The following is a 19088-nucleotide window of genomic DNA, read 5'->3' as shown; positions in this document are numbered from 1 at the left end:
TGCCAGTAGTTCAAACAGACAGCTCGGTGTTTTCAACATGTCAACACCTCTCATAAACACAAGTAGTGATGAAGTCAATCTCTCCTCCACTTTGAGCCAGGAGAGATTGACATGCATATTATCAATGTTAGCTCTCTGTGTACATCCAAGGGCCAGCCGTGCTGCCCTGTTCTGAGCCAATTGCAATTTTCCTAAGTCCCTCTTTGTGGCACCTGACCACACGACTGAACAGTAGTCCAGGTGCGACAAAACTAGGGCCTGTAGGACCTGCCTTGTTGATAGTGCTGTTAAGAAGGCTGAGCAGCGCTTTATTATGGACAGACTTCTCCCCATCTTAGCTACTGTTGTATCAATATGTTTTGACCATGGCAGTTTACAATCCAGGGTTACTCCAATCAGTTTAGTCTCCTCAACTTGCTCAATTTTCACATTATTCATGACAAGATTTAGTTGAGTTTTGGGTTTAGTGAATGATTTGTCCCAAATACAATGCTTTTAGTTGTTGAAATATTTAGGACTAACTTATTCCTTGCCACCCATTCCAAATCTAACTACAGCTCTTTGTTAAGTGTTGCAGTCATTTCAGTCGCTGTGGTAGCTGACGTTGTTACGTTTCAGCCTTATTCTAAAATAGATTAAATTGTTTTTTTCTCTCATCAATCTACACACAATACCCCATAATGACAAAGCAAAAACAGGTTGTTTGCATATTTATTACAAATAAATAAACTTAAATATTACATTTACATAAGTAATCAGACCCTCCCATTCTTCTCTGCAGATCCTCTCAAGCTCTGTCAGGTTGGATGGGGAGCGTTGCTGCACAGCTATTTTCAGGTCTCTCTAGAGATGTTCGATCTGGTTCAAGTCCGGGCTCTGGCTGAGCCACTCAAGGACATTCAGAGACTTGTCCCGAAGCCACTCCTGTGTTGTCTTGGCTGTGTGCTTAGGGTCATTGTCCTGTCGGAAGGTGAACCTTCGCCACAGTCTGAGGTCCTGAGCACTATGGAGCAGGTTGTCATCAACGATCTCTCTGTACTTTGCTCCGTTCATCTTTGCCTCAATCCTGACTAGTGTCCCAGTCCCTGCCACTGAAAAACATCCCCACAGCATGATTCTGCCACCACCACGCTTCACCGTAGGGATGGTGCCAGGTTTCATCCAGACGTGACGCTTGGCATTAAGGCCAAAGAGTTCGATCTTGGTTTCATCAGACCAGAAAACCTTGTTTCTCATGGTCTGAGAGTCTTTAGGTGCCTTTTGGCAAACTCCAAGCGGGCTGTCATGTGCCTTTTACTGAAGAGTGGCTTCCGTCTGGCCACTCTACCATAAAGGCCTGATTGGTGGAGTGCTGCAGAGATGGTTGTCCTTCTGGAAGGTTCTCCCATCTCCACAGAGGAGAGTGACCATCAGAGTGACCTTCGCCCCGATTCCTCAGTTTGGTCGGGCGGTGAGCTCTAGGAAGAGTCTTGGTGGTTCCAAACGTATTCAATTTAAGAATGATGGAGGCCACTGTGTTCTTGTGGACCTTCAATGCTGCAGAAATGTTTTGGTACCCTTCCCCAGATCTGTGCCTCGAAACAATCCTGTCTCGGAGCTCTACGGACAATTCCTTTGACCACATGGCTTGGTTTTGCTCTGACATGCCCTGCCAACTGTGGGACCTTATATAGACAGTTGTGTGCCTTTCCAAATCATGTCCATACAATTGAATTTACCACAGGTGGACTCCAATCAAGTTGTAGAAACATCTCAAGGATGATCAACGGAAACAGGATGCACCTGAACTCAATTTCGAATCTCATTGCAAAGGGCCTGAATACTTATGTAAATAATTTCTCAAAACCTGTTTTCGGTATTGTGTGTAGATTGCTGAGGATTTTTATTTATTTAATCATTTCAGAATAAGGCTGTAACGTAACAAAATGTGGATAAAGTCAAGGGGTCTGAATACTTTCTGAAGGCACTGTACAAGGCCAGTGCCATGTCGTTAGTAAAGATTGAAAAAAGTAAGGGGCCTAGACAGCTGCCCTGGGGAATGCCTGACTCTACCTGGATTATGTTGGAGAGGCTTCCATTAAAGAACACCCTCTGTGTTCTGTTAGACAGGTAACTCTTTATCCACAATATAGCAGGGGGTGTAAAGCCATAACACATAGGTTTTTCCAGCAGCAGACTATGATCGATAATGTCAAAAGCCGCACTGAAGTCTAACAAAACAGCCCCCACAATCTTTTTATCATCGATTTCTCTCAGCCAATCAACAGTAATTTGTGTAAGTGCTGTGCTTGTTGAATGTCCGTCCCTATAATCATGCTGAAAGTCTGTTGTCAATTAGTTCACTGTAAAATAGCATTGTGTCTGGTCAAACACAGAGGGTTGGTAACAGGCTGATTGGTCGGCTATTTCAGCCAGTAAAAGGGGCTTCACTATTCTTAGGCAGTGGAATGACTTTTGCTTCCCTCCAGGCCTGAGGGCACACACTTTCTAGTAGGCTTAAATTGAAGATATGGCCAATAGGAGTGGCAATATCGTCCACTTTTATCCTCAGTCATTTTCCATCCAAGTTGTCATTTGAAGAGGTGTCCACATACTTTTGTATATATAGTGCACTGTAGCTATGGCCTCATCTTTTCATGACTAGTGGAGGTGTTAAGCCAGGATAATATACCATAGGTAGGTCATACATACTGCAGTTCACTAACCACTGAACTGCTGAACTGGGTCCGAACTGGGTCTGAACTGGGTCTGAACTGGGTCTGAACTGGGTCTGAACTGGGTCTGAACTGAATGGAAAACACTGCTAATCTATATCTAATCACGTCACAACGATCATAGGAGTTGGCTACAAAGCCCAGACAGATCTGGGATCTGAGGTGTTAAAGGACCCAACGATCATAGGAGTTGGCTACAAAGCCCAGACAGATCTGGGATCTGAGGTGTTAAAGGAACCAACGATCACAGGAGTTGGCTACAAAGCCCAGACAGATCTGGGATCTGAGGTGTTAAAGGACCCACAGATGTCAGTTCAACGTCTAGTTTTGATTTACATTCGTGAATTCAACATGAAATCAACAACAACAAAAATGATATTCCAATCAGTTTTCCACATTGATTCAACGTCATCATGTTGCATTTTTTGGTTGAAATGAAACAACGTTGAGTCAACCACTTTTTGCCCAGTGGGTAGGTCTAGATCAACAACCACTGAACTGCATCTGAGCTGGATGGAAAAACAGTGTTAATCTACCCTGGTCTCAGATAACTCATGCTATAGGAGTGGCAAGGCAAACACTAACCACTAAGCCAAACCCTAGCATCAGACAGGTCTCCGGTTCTCATTTCCTGTGAGTATCAATCTCCCTGGGAATATTTTCCATCTCCTCTCCTTCCCCGTCTCAGAGACACATGGCCAAACTCATGAATAATAGACTGTGTACTAATCACATGCTATCTAAAAAAGGTAGAAACAAAAAGCTGGATGGCGGAAATATCCAACAGAAAACAATGGCATTGTTCTCAGACTAACTGACCTAGTGAGGTCATCAACCAACACCAGTTCAACTTCCTTCACCTGCTGCTGACACTGGTTCTATTTATTACAGGATCATAAAGCCTTCATAAACACTACATAAGTGTTACAAATCATCTATAACTTTATGTCATGGTTCATAAATGTGGCATAACTGTGTGACATAACCACCAATGTCAAATGTGACATAACCCACTATGTCAAATATGACATAACCCTGTGCTTCATAAAGGGTGGCATAAGCACCGCTTAATAAAGGCTTTATAAATCATATTGAATTGAGGCTTCACAAAGCATTTATAACCTTGTCATGCATCTTGGTAGAGCATTGCAACGCCAGGATAGTGGGTTCGATTCCCGGGGCCATCCATATGTAAAAATGTATTCACGCATGACTGTAAGTCGCTTTGGATAAAAGTGTCTACTAAACTGTATATATTATATTATATTATATTTCACTAAAACATTTCTAGGATGGCCCAACCTCTTTCCCTCTTGGGTGCATAGTCAATATTGGACCTGACCTCAACTTCCCCCAGAATGCTATGCTGCAGGATGAACACACCCTGTTGACTAACGACAGGAAACACCACTCAGATTATTACCAAAATATTACATATACTGAGGAACCGTGTGTGGAAGACTGGCAGCTGAAAGATACTGTTTGACTCTCATACAACACCGTCCTGCTGACGACGTAGTAGAAAAGCTCATTTGCCTTCAGGTTTTCAATTTCCTCTGTCAGTAATGTGAACTGAACCGTATTTACAATGTAGAACAGTCTGGAACACCATTGTTTTATCACCAGCTGACCTTCTAAGGCAACATATCTCTTAGCAGGTGTAGTGTATGGTTATTGGAAGGTGTTGTCGTCAATCAAGAAGTCTGCTTAGGTTGGATCGGGTTCAAAGGCCTTTATTCAAACCACGAGGTTCCAGCGTAAGTACGGACACAATATCCGGAGAATCAGAGCCCAAATAAATCATGCTGCATTCTAACTCTTCGTCAGTGCTCCCCCCTTTATATAGCCCAAGAGTTGACTGGCTCCCTCTACTGGTCAATCCCCGTATCTTACCACCCCCTTCCTGTCTGTCATAGGTGACGTCACGCTAAAACCTTCCCTCTGGATAGCCAGAATCAACCTTCCATTTCTTCATGCAAAACATTTAACAAAGACATAATTTTAATACACTACACAGGGGCAGAGACAAGTCTCATGGCAGGGGAGAGGATTTTTGCATCTATCTGATGAGGAGACAGCTGTCAACTCTTGGTCTCTTCACAGTCCATTAGTCCAGAACAGACTACGGGAGGCGCACAGTACTACATAGAGCCATGACTACATGGAACTCTATTCCACATCAGGTAACTCATGCAAGAAGTAAAATTAGATTTAAAAAACAGATGAAAATACACCTTATGGAACAGGACTGTAAAGCAACACAAACATAGGCACAGACACATGCACACACACACACACGATAACATACGCACTATACACACACGTACACATGGATTTTGTACTGTAGATATGTGGTAGTGGTGGAGTAGTGGCCTGAGGGCACACACTTAATATGTTGTGAAATCTGTTATGAATGTATTGTAATGTTTTAAAAATGTATAACTGCCTTAATTTTGCTGGACCCCAGGAAGAGTAGCTGCTGCTAATGGGGATACTTTATAGATACAAATACAAACTAACATCCAGTCCGTCACTAGCCTGTCACCCCATCTTACCTTACCAACTACCACTGTCTCTCTATCCATCCCACCATCTAACAGACTGTCTCCATCCCACCATCTAACAGACTGTCTCTATCCCACCATCTAACAGACTGTCTCTAACAGACTGTCTCTATCCCACCATCTAACAGACTGTCTCTATCCCACCATCTAACAGACTGTCTCCATCCCACCATCTAACAGACTGTCTCTAACAGACTGTCTCTATCCCACCATCTAACAGACTGTCTCTATCCCACCATCTAACAGACTGTCTCTATCCCACCATCTAACAGACTGTCTCTATCCCACCATCTAACAGACTGTCTCTAACAGACTGTCTCTATCCCACCATCTAACAGACTGTCTCCATCCCACCATCTAACAGACTGTTTCTAACAGACTGTCTCTATCCATCCCACCATCTAACAGACTGTTTCTAACAGACTGTCACTATCCCACCATGTAACAGACTGTCTCTATCCCACCATCTAACAGACTGTCTCTATCCCACCATCTAACAGACTGTCTCTATCCCACCATCTAACAGACTGTCTCTATCCCACCATCTAACAGACTGTCTCTATCCCACCATCTAACAGACTGTCTCTATCCCACCATCTAACAGACTGTCTCCATCCCACCATCTAACAGACTGTCTCCATCCCACCATCTAACAGACTGTCTCTAACAGACTGTTTCCATCCCACCATCTAACAGACTGTCTCTAACAGACTGTCTCTAACAGACTGTCTCTATCCCACCATCTAACAGACTGTCTCTATCCCACCATCTAACAGACTGTCTCTAACAGACTGTCTCCATCCCACCATCTAACAGACTGTCTCTATCCCACCATCTAACAGACTGTCTCTATCCCACCATCTAACAGACTGTCTCTATCCCACCATCTAACAGACTGTCTCTATCCCACCATCTAACAGACTGTCTCTATCCCACCATCTAACAGACTGTCTCTATCCCACCATCTAACAGACTGTCTCTATCCCACCATCTAACAGACTGTCTCTAACAGACTGTCTCTATCCCACTATCTAACAGACTGTCTCTATCCCACCATCTAACATACTGTCTCTATCCCACCATCTAACAGACTGTCTCCATCCCACCATCTAACAGACTGTTTCTAACAGACTGTCTCTATCCCACCATCTAACAGACTGTCTCTATCCCACCATCTAACAGACTGTCTCTATCCCACCATCTAACAGACTGTCTCCATCCCACCATCTAACAGACTGTCTCCATCCCACCATCTAACAGACTGTCTCTAACAGACTGTCTCCATCCCACCATCTAACAGACTGTCTCTAACAGACTGTCTCTAACAGACTGTCTCTATCCCACCATCTAACAGACTGTCTCTATCCCACCATCTAACAGACTGTCTCTAACAGACTGTCTCCATCCCACCATCTAACAGACTGTCTCTATCCCACCATCTAACAGACTGTCTCTATCCCACCATCTAACAGACTGTCTCTATCCCACCATCTAACAGACTGTCTCTATCCCACCATCTAACAGACTGTCTCTATCCCACCATCTAACAGACTGTCTCTATCCCACCATCTAACAGACTGTCTCTATCCCACCATCTAACAGACTGTCTCTATCCCACAATCTAACAGACTGTCTCTAACAGACTGTCTCTATCCCACTATCTAACAGACTGTCTCTATCCCACCATCTAACATACTGTCTCTATCCCACCATCTAACAGACTGTCTCCATCCCACCATCTAACAGACTGTCTCCATCCCACCATCTAACAGACTGTCTCCATCCCACCATCTAACAGACTGTCTCTATCCCACCATCTAACAGACTGTCTCCATCCCACCATCTAACAGACTGTCTCTGTCCCACCATCTAACAGACTGTCTCTATCCCACCATCTAACAGACTGTCTCCATCCCACCATCTAACAGACTGTCTCTATCCCACCATCTAACAGACTGTCTCTATCCCACCATCTAACAGACTGTCTCTAACAGACTGTCTCTATCCCACCATCTAACAGACTGTCTCTAACAGACTGTCTCTATCCCACCATCTAACAGACTGTCTCTATCCCACCATCTAACAGACTGTCTCTATCCCACAATCTAACAGACTGTTTCTAACAGACTGTCTCTATCCCACTATCTAACAGACTGTCTCTATCCCACCATCTAACAGACTGTCTCTATCCCACCATCTAACAGACTGTCTCTATCCCACCATCTAACAGACTGTCTCTATCCCACAATCTAACAGACTGTCTCTAACAGACTGTCTCTATCCCACCATCTAACAGACTGTCTCTATCCCACCATCTAACAGACTGTCTCTATCCCACAATCTAACAGACTGTTTCTAACAGACTGTCTCTATCCCACTATCTAACAGACTGTCTCTATCCCACCATCTAACAGACTGTCTCTATCCCACCATCTGACAGACTGTCTCTATCCCACCATCTAACAGACTGTCTCCATCCCACTATCTAACAGACTGTCTCTATCCCACCATCTAACAGACTGTCTCTATCCCACCATCTAACAGACTGTCTCTAACAGACTCTCTATCCCACCATCTAACAGACTGTCTCCATCCCACCATCTAACAGACTGTCTCTATCCCACCATCTAACAGACTGTCTCTAACAGACTGTCTCTATCCCACCATCTAACAGACTGTCTCTAACAGACTCTCTATCCCACCATCTAACAGACTGTCTCCATCCCACCATCTAACAGACTGTCTCTATCCCACCATCTAACAGACTGTCTCTATCCCACCATCTAACAGACTGTCTCTAACAGACTGTCTCTATCCCACCATCTAACAGACTGTCTCTAACATACTGTCTCTATCCCACCATCTAACAGACTGTCTCTATCCCACCATCTAACAGACTGTCTCTATCCCACCATCTAACAGACTGTCTCTAACAGACTGTCTCTATCCCACCATCTAACAGACTGTCTCTATCCCACCATCTAACAGACTGTCTCTATCCCACCATCTAACAGACTGTCTCTATCCCACCATCTAACAGACTGTCTCTATCCCACAATCTAACAGACTGTTTCTAACAGACTGTCTCTATCCCACTATCTAACAGACTGTCTCTATCCCACCATCTAACAGACTGTCTCTATCCCACCATCTGACAGACTGTCTCTATCCCACCATCTAACAGACTGTCTCTATCCCACTATCTAACAGACTGTCTCTATCCCACCATCTAACAGACTGTCTCTATCCCACCATCTAACAGACTGTCTCTATCCCACCATCTAACAGACTGTCTCTATCCCACCATCTAACAGACTGTCTCTATTCCACCATATAACAGACTGTCTCCATCCCACCATCTAACAGACTGTCTCTAACAGACTCTCTATCCCACCATCTAACAGACTGTCTCCATCCCACCATCTAACAGACTGTCTCTATCCCACCATCTGACAGACTGTCTCTATCCCACCATCTAACAGACTGTCTCTATCCCACCATCTAACAGACTGTCTCCATCCCACCATCTAACAGACTGTCTCCATCCCACCATCTAACAGACTGTCTCCATCCCACCATCTAACAGACTGTCTATATCCCACCATCTAACAGACTGTCTCTAACATACTGTCTCTATCCCACCATCTAACAGACTGTCTCTATCCCACCATCTAACAGACTGTCTCCATCCCACCATCTAACAGACTGTCTCTATCCCACCATCTGACAGACTGTCTCCATCCCACCATCTAACAGACTGTCTCTATCCCACCATCTGACAGACTGTCTCTATCCCACCATCTAACAGACTGTCTCTATCCCACCATCTAACAGACTGTCTCTAACAGACTGTCTCTATCCCACCATCTAACAGACTGTCTCCGTCCCACCATCTAACAGACTGTCTCTATCCCACCATCTAACAGACTGTCTCTAACAGACTGTCTCCATCCCACCATCTAACAGACTGTCTCTAACAGACTGTCTCTAACAGACTGTCTCTAACAGACTGTCTCTAACAGACTGTCTCTATCCCACCATCTAACAGACTGTCTCCATCCCACCATCTAACAGACTGTCTCTATCCCACCATCTAACAGACTGTCTCCATCCCACCATCTAACAGACTGTCTCCATCCCACCATCTAACAGACTGTCTCTATTCCACCATATAACAGACTGTCTCCATCCCACCATCTAACAGACTGTCTCTAACAGACTCTCTATCCCACTATCTAACAGACTGTCTCCATCCCACCATCTAACAGACTGTCTCTATCCCACCATCTGACAGACTGTCTCTATCCCACCATCTAACAGACTGTCTCTATCCCACCATCTAACAGACTGTCTCCATCCCACCATCTAACAGACTGTCTCCATCCCACCATCTAACAGACTGTCTCCATCCCACCATCTAACAGACTGTCTCTATCCCACCATCTAACAGACTGTCTCTAACATACTGTCTCTATCCCACCATCTAACAGACTGTCTCTATCCCACCATCTAACAGACTGTCTCCATCCCACCATCTAACAGACTGTCTCTATCCCACCATCTGACAGACTGTCTCCATCCCACCATCTAACAGACTGTCTCTATCCCACCATCTGACAGACTGTCTCTATCCCACCATCTAACAGACTGTCTCTATCCCACCATCTAACAGACTGTCTCTATCCCACCATCTAACAGACTGTCTCCGTCCCACCATCTAACAGACTGTCTCTATCCCACCATCTAACAGACTGTCTCTAACAGACTGTCTCCATCCCACCATCTAACAGACTGTCTCTAACAGACTGTCTCTAACAGACTGTCTCTAACAGACTGTCTCTATCCCACCATCTAACAGACTGTCTCCGTCCCACCATCTAACAGACTGTCTCTATCCCACCATCTAACAGACTGTCTCTAACAGACTGTCTCCATCCCACCATCTAACAGACTGTCTCTAACAGACTGTCTCTAACAGACTGTCTCTATCCCACCATCTAACAGACTGTCTCCGTCCCACCATCTTACCTTACAGACTTGTGCTACCCTAGAGATCCAGGGATCAGCCTCCGGGCTGCTGTCAGAGTTCTTCTCCCTGAAGAAGATATATATCTTCTCATTGGCTGGCTCCTCCCTGCGTCTCACCCAGCAGGCGGAGATGAACGTGGGCTCTGGGAGGACATTGAATATCAATCAATCAAATCAACCAATTCCTCTATAAACACTCAATACATTTGTTTCCAATTATCATTTATAATGTTCCACTACCTAGCCTACGATTACACAATAATTTCTGCCCACAAAAGGTAATCAGAAACAAACACGTCGCATCTCATCACGGCATACTCTGAAGAACGTATCAGAAAGAAAACAACAGAACACATGGGTGTTTCAGTGCATCAACAGAAAGTACTAACACTGATGAACCCTGAGAGAGAGAGTTCCATCCAAACTAATCCATGATTAACAGCCACAGAGCCAAGTCTGCCACCTTAAATCATGACGTAGCTAGTAGCCTTGGTCTGGCAGATATGCTGACCCGCCGAAGAGGAGACGGAAAGAAAAGGATTTCACTAATTAAGCTGCACTGTGGCTATTCTGTGGCTATGCTGCTGTCTCCACCTCTGAATGCTCGGCTATGAAAAGCCAACTGACATTTACTCCTGATGTACTGACCTGTTCCACCCTCTACAACCACTGGGATTATTATTGGACCCTGCTGGTCATCTATGGAACGTTTGAACATCTTGAAGAACAATCTGGCCTTAATGGCCATGTACTGTTATAATCTCCACCCGGCACAGCCAGTAGAGGACTGGCCACCCCTCAGAGCCTGGTTCCTCTCTACCCAGTACAGCCAGTAGAGGACTGGCCACCCCTCAGAGCCTGGTTCCTCTCTACCCAGTACAGCCAGAAGAGGACTGGCCACCCCTCAGAGCCTGGTTCCTCTCTACCCAGTACAGCCAGTAGAGGACTGGCCACCCCTCAGAGCCTGGTTCCTCTCTACCCAGTACAGCCAGTAGAGGACTGGCCACCCCTCAGAGCCTGGTTCCTCTCTACCCAGTACAGCCAGCAGAGGACTGGTCACCCCTCAGAGCCTGGTTCCTCTGGTCTACCCAGTACAGCCAGTAGAGGACTGGCCACCCCTCAGAGCCTGGTTCCTCTGGTCTACCCAGTACAGCCAGTAGAGGACTGGTCACCCCTCAGAGCCTGGTTCCTCTCTACCCAGTACAGCCAGAAGGGGACTGGCCTCCCCTCAGAGCCTGATTCCTCTCTACCCAGTACAGCCAGAAGAGGACTGGCCACCCCTCAGAGCCTGGTTCCTCTCTAGGTTTCTTCCTAGGTTTCTGCCTTTCTAGGGAGTTTTTCCTAGCCACCGTGCTTCTACATCTGCATTGCTTGCTGTCTGGGGTTTTAGACTGGGTTTCTGTATAAGCACTTTGTGACATCTGCTGATGTTAAAAACGGCTTTATAAATACAATTGATTTGATTTGATTTGGGACGCACCGAGAGTGTAAACTAAATGTCATGTCAGGGATAGTTTGCTTCAGGCTGATAAAGCACTGAGAGTCTGAAGAGCTGTTTCTCAAACACAGATTAAGCATATAGCCGTTGACTTAGAAGCACTTTAAATGGGAAATCTCCTTATCTGTCTGGGGGAAATGGGCCATAGTGTTCGAGGATATGTAGGCTAAGAGCAACATCGACCCACTTCAACTTAATCTACCAACTCTGGTTTGGGAGTCATTTCTGACTGTTTAAAGTATTTTGTGTTCTATTCTATATACATTAATACATTATCTATTAACACATCATCACATTAATACATTATCTATGAATACATCACCACATTAACACCTTATCAAATGTATACATTATCACATTTATATATATATAAAATATGCACACATGACTGTAAGTCGCTTTGGATAAAAGTGTCTGCTAAATGGCATATATATATATATATATCTGTTAACGTACCGGTCACCCATTTGTTGTACATCCATACATTGGTTCTGCTGCCAGCTTTCCTTCTGAACTGTAGTGAGCTCCCATCGCTGTATAAGGGAGCAGCAGCATATAGATCCCCCTCTAAAACAACACCACAGACCCCCCTTACAACCAGGAAGCAAACATATTCAATCACGCATTGCATTCTAGTAAAAAAAAAAAACACATTTTATAAGGTATTTCTACTGGAATTTATTAGGTGGTTATATAGTATGAAGATCTCAAGTCACACACACACAAACAAACAAACAGGCATTCAATAATTCATTGCATTTTAGTGAAAACATATGTATTCTACGCCAAGGGATCTGATTGGGTAGTTATACACTACATGACCAGAAGTATGTGGACACCTGCTCGTCAAACATCTCATTCCAAAATCCTGGGCATTAATATGGAGTTGGTCCCCCCTTTGCTGCTATAACAGCCTCCACTCTTCTGGGAAGGCTTTCCACTAGATGTTGGAACATTGCTGCGGGGACTTGCTTCCATTCAGCCACAAGAGCATTAGTGAGGTTGGGCACTGATGTTGGGCGATTAGGCTTGGCTCGCAGTCGGCGTTCCAATTCATCCCAAAGGCGTTCGATGGGATTGAGGTCAGGGCTCTGTCCAGGTCAGTCAAGTTCTTCCACACCGATCTCGACAAACCATTTCTGTATGGACCTCGCTTTGTGCACGGGGGGCATTGCCATGCTGAAACAGGAAAGGGCCTTCCCAAACTGTTGCCACAATGTTGGAAGGACAGAATCATCTTGAATGTCATTGTATGCTGTAGCGTTAAGATTTCCCTTCACTGGAACTAAGGTGTCTAGCCTGAGCCATGAAAAACAGTCCCAGACCATTATTCCTCCTCCGCCAAACTTTACAGTTGGCACTATGAGTTGGGGCAGGTAGCGTTCTCCTGGCATCCGCCAAACCCAGATTAGTCCGTCAGACTGCCAGATGGTGAAGCATGATTCATCACTCCAGAGAACACGTTTCCACTGCTCCAGAGTCCAATGGCCGCAAGCTTTACACCACTCCAGCCAACGCTTGGCATTGTGCATGGTAATCTTAGGCTTGTGTGTGGTTGCTCATGGAAACCCATTTCATGAAGCCCCCGAAGAACAGTTATTGTGCTGACGTTGCTTACAGAGGCAGTTTGGAACTCGATAGTGAGTGTTGTAACCGAGGACAGACGATTTTTACGCACTACGCGCTTCAGTACTCGGTGGTCCCGTTCTGTGTGCTTGTGTGGCCTACCACTTCACAGCTGAGCCGTTGTTGCTCCTAGATGTTTCCACTTCACAATAACAGCACTTACAGTTGACCAGGGCAGCTCTAGCAGGGCAGACATTTGACGAACTGACTTGTTGGAAAGGTGGCAATTCTATGACGGTGCCACGTTGAATGTCACTGAGCTCTTCAGTAAGGCCATTCTACTGCCAATGTTTGTCTATGGAGATTGCATGGCTGTGTGCTCGATTTTATACACCTGTCAGCAACAGGTGTGGCTGAAATAGCTGAATTCACTAATTTGAAGAGGTGTCCACATACTTTTGTTTACATAGTGTATCTCTGCCACTGAACAACTGAATGTTACATTAGTCTTCTAGTGAAGACCACAGTCCACAGCTCTGTGTTCAACATACCTACAGTGAGGGAAAGTGCGTTCTGGGAGTAGACGTAAGGAGACAGTCCAGTGCCTTCGTAACTCTCAACTATCTCATGTGTGTGATTGGGCATCTGAGAATACTGTGGCATAAACACAGGAAACACTCATCAAAACAGGAACCAAAAGATCACAATGGTTGACTCCCAAATGGCACCCTATTCCCTATGTAGTGCACCACTTTTGACCAGGGCCCATAGCCAAATGGCACCCTATTCCCTATGTAGTGCACTACTTTAGACCAGGGCCCATAGCCAAATGGCACCCTATTCCCTATGTAGTGCACCACTTTAGACCAGAGCCCATAGCCAAATGGCACCCTATTCCCTATCTAGTGCACTACTTTAGACCAGGGCCCATAGCCAAATGGCACCCTATTCCCTATGTAGAGCACCACTTTAGACCAGGGCCCATAGCCAAATGGCACCCTATTCCCTATGTAGTGCACCACTTTTGACCAGGACCCTTAGCCAAATGGAACCCTATTCCCTATGTAGTGCACCACTTTTGACCAGGACCCTTAGCCAAATGGCACCCTATTCCCTATGTAGTGCACCACTTTGGACCAGGGCCCATAGCCAATAGGGGGACATTTGGGACACATTCCATGAAAACATATGTGATAGAAGATTTCGAATGACGTAGCATATGAAAACATATTAGATAGTGGAAAAGAAAACATACTTTTACATAACAATACATCATCATAGTTTCACAATTGAACTATAGTTAGAAAGCCACTCTGGGTGGACTAGCTATGAACTATAGTGAGAAAGCCACGCTGGGTGGACTAGCTATGAACTATAGTTAGAAAGCCACGCTGGGTGGACTCCCTATGAACTATAGTGAGAAAGCCACGCTGGGTGGACTAGCTATGAACTATAGTGAGAAAGCCACGCTGGGTGGACTAGCTATGAACTATAGTGAGAAAGCCACGCTGGGTGGACTCCCTATGAACTATAGTGAGAAAGCCACGCTGGGTGGACTCCCTATGAACTATAGTGAGAAAGCCACGCTGGGTGGACTAGCTATGAACTATAGTGAGAAAGCCACGCTGGGTGGACTCCCTATGAACTATAGTGAGAAAGCCACGCTGGGTGGACTAGCTATGAACTATAGTTAGAAAGCCACGCTGGGTGGACTAGCTATGAACTATAGTGAGAAAGCCACGCTGGGTGGACTAGCTATGAACTATAGTTAGAAAGCCACGCTGGGTGGACTACCTATGAACTATAGTGAGAAAGCCACGCTGGGTGGACTCCCTATGAACTATAGTGAGAAAGCCACGCTGGGTGGACTAGCTATGAACTATAGTGAGAAAGCCACGCTGGGTGGACTACCTATGAACTATAGTGAGAAAGCCACGCTGGGTGGACTCCCTATGAACTATAGTGAGAAAGCCACGCTGGGTGGACTAGCTATGAACTATAGTGAGAAAGCCACGCTGGGTGGGCAGCTTTGCCACATTCCTTAACACCCTCGGCTGTCAGCACATGCTGTATTTGCCTCCCCACAGGAGACCAGGGTTCAATCCCCGTCTCCAACCTTCCTCTGGTTCTACAGCTGTCTAATAAAGCAGGAAATAATCAACCAATCCTCACCAGCTTCCAGCACTGAGGCTTGTTCCCATTGGTCCCACAGACAAACAGACTGTCCTGAAACTTCTGGATAACAGTGATGACATTCTCACACGGACCCTGGGAAGGGGTTAGAATCAGAACGTCACTCCCATCAGCTAATCAATTAGAAAAGCGTGGGTTGAGTATCGTGTCAAACATTGAACAAAACAAAGTTTGTAATTACAGTACATCACTACAAAAAAAACCTCTACAACTAAAGCAACAGTTGAAGGTCAACATCGTTACCAACACCAGTGGGATGGACCAGAAAGAGACGGCTGGCTTGCTGCATGAGCTGAAGCTGATTAACAACAACATAGACAGCTGGCTTGCTGCCAGTAGTTACATTTTAGTCATTTAGCAGACGCTCTTATCCAGAGCGACTTACAGGAGCAATTAGGGTTAAGTGCCTTGCTCCTAGTCGGCTCTGGGATTAGAACCAGCGACCTTTCGGTTACTGGCACAACGCTCTTAACCACTAAGCTACCTGCCCCCCCAGTAGTTACAGGAGTTCAGCACATGCAGTAAGCCAGCTGTCTATTTAGTTGTTTATCAAATTCAGCAGAGAATGAATGAAGTTCACTTTTTATTTAGGGGACATAGAGAATGAACTTTACTGTCGTCTATATGATGATTGAAGAGAAACCTTGTTTGAAAAAATGCAACAACAGACACCAGAACTGTTCTGGAGTAGTGATGCAGAACCAGAAACCAGAACTGTTCTGGAGTAGTGATGGAGAACCAGAAACCAGAACTGTTCTGGAGTAATGATGGCGAACCAGAAACCAGAACTGTTCTGGAGTAGTGATGGAGAAACAGAAACCAGAACTGTTCTGGAGTAGTGATGGAGAAAGACTTGAATGTCCTGGTTGCACATGTTATTTCCATAGAATACGCGACTATATAAGTTGTATAACTGAAAGGTTTTGGTTTTTGTGTTTCAATTGTTTTAATTTCAGTAGAAATGCAAATGTCTATGTTCGTGGTATGTAGGTGGGTAGCTAGGTAGGTAGGTAGGTGAATATTTAAGTATGATCATTTTATTTGATTACTAATCATATAGTGTCTTATAAGCCCATGTGGGCTGGGCATCATGAAGATGCATGACATTATAATAAAATCAATCAATCAATCATATTAGTAAGGACAGATACAATTGAAACATTAGCATATGAAATACACAAAAGTCAGGTGCATTGCACCGTCACACTTTGCACTCAGGTACAGGGCTTAGTAAGGTTGAAGGGTAAATTAAATCAAAAGGTTGAATATTATTCAGACAGCCGGGGGAAACGGAACCATATCTATTCTCAGTCTGATTAAAATGAGTTGTGTGTATCTGCTATGCTTAGCGCTGATCCGCTGGCACTGAGGAAGTCTCTAAATATTCCTAGTAGACGCTAATATGAATCAGGGTGTTGTCAACTTTCAATATAAACCTGTCAGTTAGTATTGTTTTATATACAATTTAAAATTGTTGATTATAACCTGTCAGTTAATACAGTTTTATATACCATTTATATTGTTGATTATAACCTGTCAGTTTATACAGAAAAATATTCCAAAACATGCATCCGGTTTGCAACAAGGCACTAAAGTTATACTGCAAAAAAATTTGGCAAAGCAATTCACTTTTTGGTCCCAAATACAAAGTGTTATGTTTGGGGCAAATCCATACAACACATTACTGAGTACCTCTCTCTCCATATTTTCAAGCATGGTGGTGGCTGCATCATGTTATGGGTATGCTTGTAATCGTTAAAAACTGGGGAGTTTTTCAGGATAAAAAAATTAACGGAATGGAGCTAAGCACAGGCAACATCCTAGAGGAAAACCTGGTTCAGTCTGCTTTCCACCAGACACTGGGAGATGAATTCACCTTTCAGCAGGACAATAACCTAAAACACAAGGCCAAATCTACACTGGAGTTGCTTACCAAGACGACATTGAATGTTCCTGAGTGGCCGAGTTACAGTTTTGACTTAAATCTACTTTAAAATCTATGGCAAGACCTGAAAATGGTTGTCTAGCAATGATCAACAACCAATTTGACAGAGGTTGAAGAATTTTGATAAGAATAAATGGGAAATATTGAACAATCCAGGTGTGCAAAGCTCTTAGAGACTTACCCAAAAAGACTCACAGCTGTAATCGCTGCCAAAGGTGCTTCTCCAAAGTATTGACTCAGGGGTGTGAATACTTATGAAAATGAGATATTTCTGTATTTCATTTTCAATAACTTTGCAAAAATTTCTAAAAACATGTTTTGACTTTGTCATTATGGGGTATTGTGTGTTTATGGGTGAGAACATTTTTATAGTTCATCCATTTTGAATTCAGGCTGTAACAATCAAAATGTGGAATAAGTCAAGAGGTGTGAATACTTTCTGAAGGCGCTGCATACGGACTCACTCACCTCTCCACACGTCTGTCCACCTGTCGTGCTGAGTGGGAACAACTGCAGGAGAAAATACACGATGGAGAAAACAGTCAGTCAACAACATTCCCCAGTTTTACCTTCCCTGCCTCGGAGCTGTATACGGCCTTGGCTGAATCAGGAGGTTTCCACACTGCAAACCAACATATATTTTTCCATCGTCCAGGTTATTGCTTAACTCAAGATGAACGCATGGCTTTCATATCAGTATCCAGATTCTAAGAACTAACTCGGGCACCAGCGTAAATATTTGACATAGCAGCATTTATCCCCTAAATACCACCAAACACACAGTATTTTCAGCTTGAATGGAAACATTCCTCATACCATTGTTAATATAACTAAATGTGCTTCTTCCTCTGCATTGCTTGCTCTCTGGGGTTGTAGTGTGGGTTTCTGCATTGCTTGCTCTCTGGGGTTGTAGTGTGGGTTTCTGCATTGCTTGCTCTCTGGGGTTGTAGTGTGGGTTTCTGCATTGCTTGCTCTCTGGGGTTGTAGTGTGGGTTTCTGCATTGCTTGCTCTCTGGGGTTGTAGTGTGGGTTTCTGCATTGCTTGCTCTCTGGGGTTGTAGTGTGGGTTTCTGCATTGCTTGCTCTCTGGGGTTGTAGTGTGGGTTTCTGCATTGCTTGCTCTCTGGGGTTGTAGTGTGGGTTTCTGCATTGCTTGCTCTTTGGGGTTGTAGTGTGGGTTTCTGCATTGCTTGCTCTCTGGGGTTGTAGTGTGGGTTTCTGCATTGCTTGCTCTCTGGGGTTGTAGTGTGGGTTTCTGCATTGCTTGCTCTCTGGGGTTGTAGTGTGGGTTTCTGCATTGCTTGCTCTCTGGGGTTGTAGTGTGGGTTTCTGCATTGCTTGCTCTCTGGGGTTGTAGTGTGGGTTTCTGCATTGCTTGCTCTCTGGGGTTGTAGTGTGGGTTTCTGCATTGCTTGCTCTCTGGGGTTGTAGTGTGGGTTTCTGCATTGCTTGCTCTCTGGGGTTGTAGTGTGGGTTTCTGCATTGCTTGCTCTTTGGGGTTGTAGTGTGGGTTTCTGCATTGCTTGCTCTCTGGGGTTGTAGTGTGGGTTTCTGCATTGCTTGCCCTCTGGGGTTGTAGT

General features: G+C 44.7%; 1 protein-coding gene across 1 annotated transcript in view; it reads right to left on the bottom strand.

Moving 5' to 3' along the window:
• The window catches only part of sema7a (semaphorin 7A (JohnMiltonHagen blood group)), a 53219-nt gene that overhangs the window by 26215 nt on the left and 7916 nt on the right, over window positions 1-19088 (bottom strand). The window contains exons 3-7 of the mRNA XM_084186004.1: window positions 17977-18018; window positions 15543-15638; window positions 13922-14024; window positions 12261-12371; window positions 10307-10449 (exon numbers count right to left, since the gene is read on the bottom strand). Of these exons, the coding sequence (XP_084042130.1) occupies window positions 10307-10449; window positions 12261-12371; window positions 13922-14024; window positions 15543-15638; window positions 17977-18018 (495 nt within the window). The remainder of the gene's footprint in view (window positions 1-10306; window positions 10450-12260; window positions 12372-13921; window positions 14025-15542; window positions 15639-17976; window positions 18019-19088) is intronic.

The sequence above is a fragment of the Coregonus lavaretus genome (genome assembly GCF_964263955.1).
Source record: "Coregonus lavaretus genome assembly, chromosome: 21".
In the NCBI taxonomy this organism is placed as follows: Eukaryota; Metazoa; Chordata; class Actinopteri; order Salmoniformes; family Salmonidae; genus Coregonus; species Coregonus lavaretus.
The sequence above is the reverse complement of the archived record's forward strand: the minus strand, read 5'-3'. Positions and strand labels throughout refer to the sequence as shown.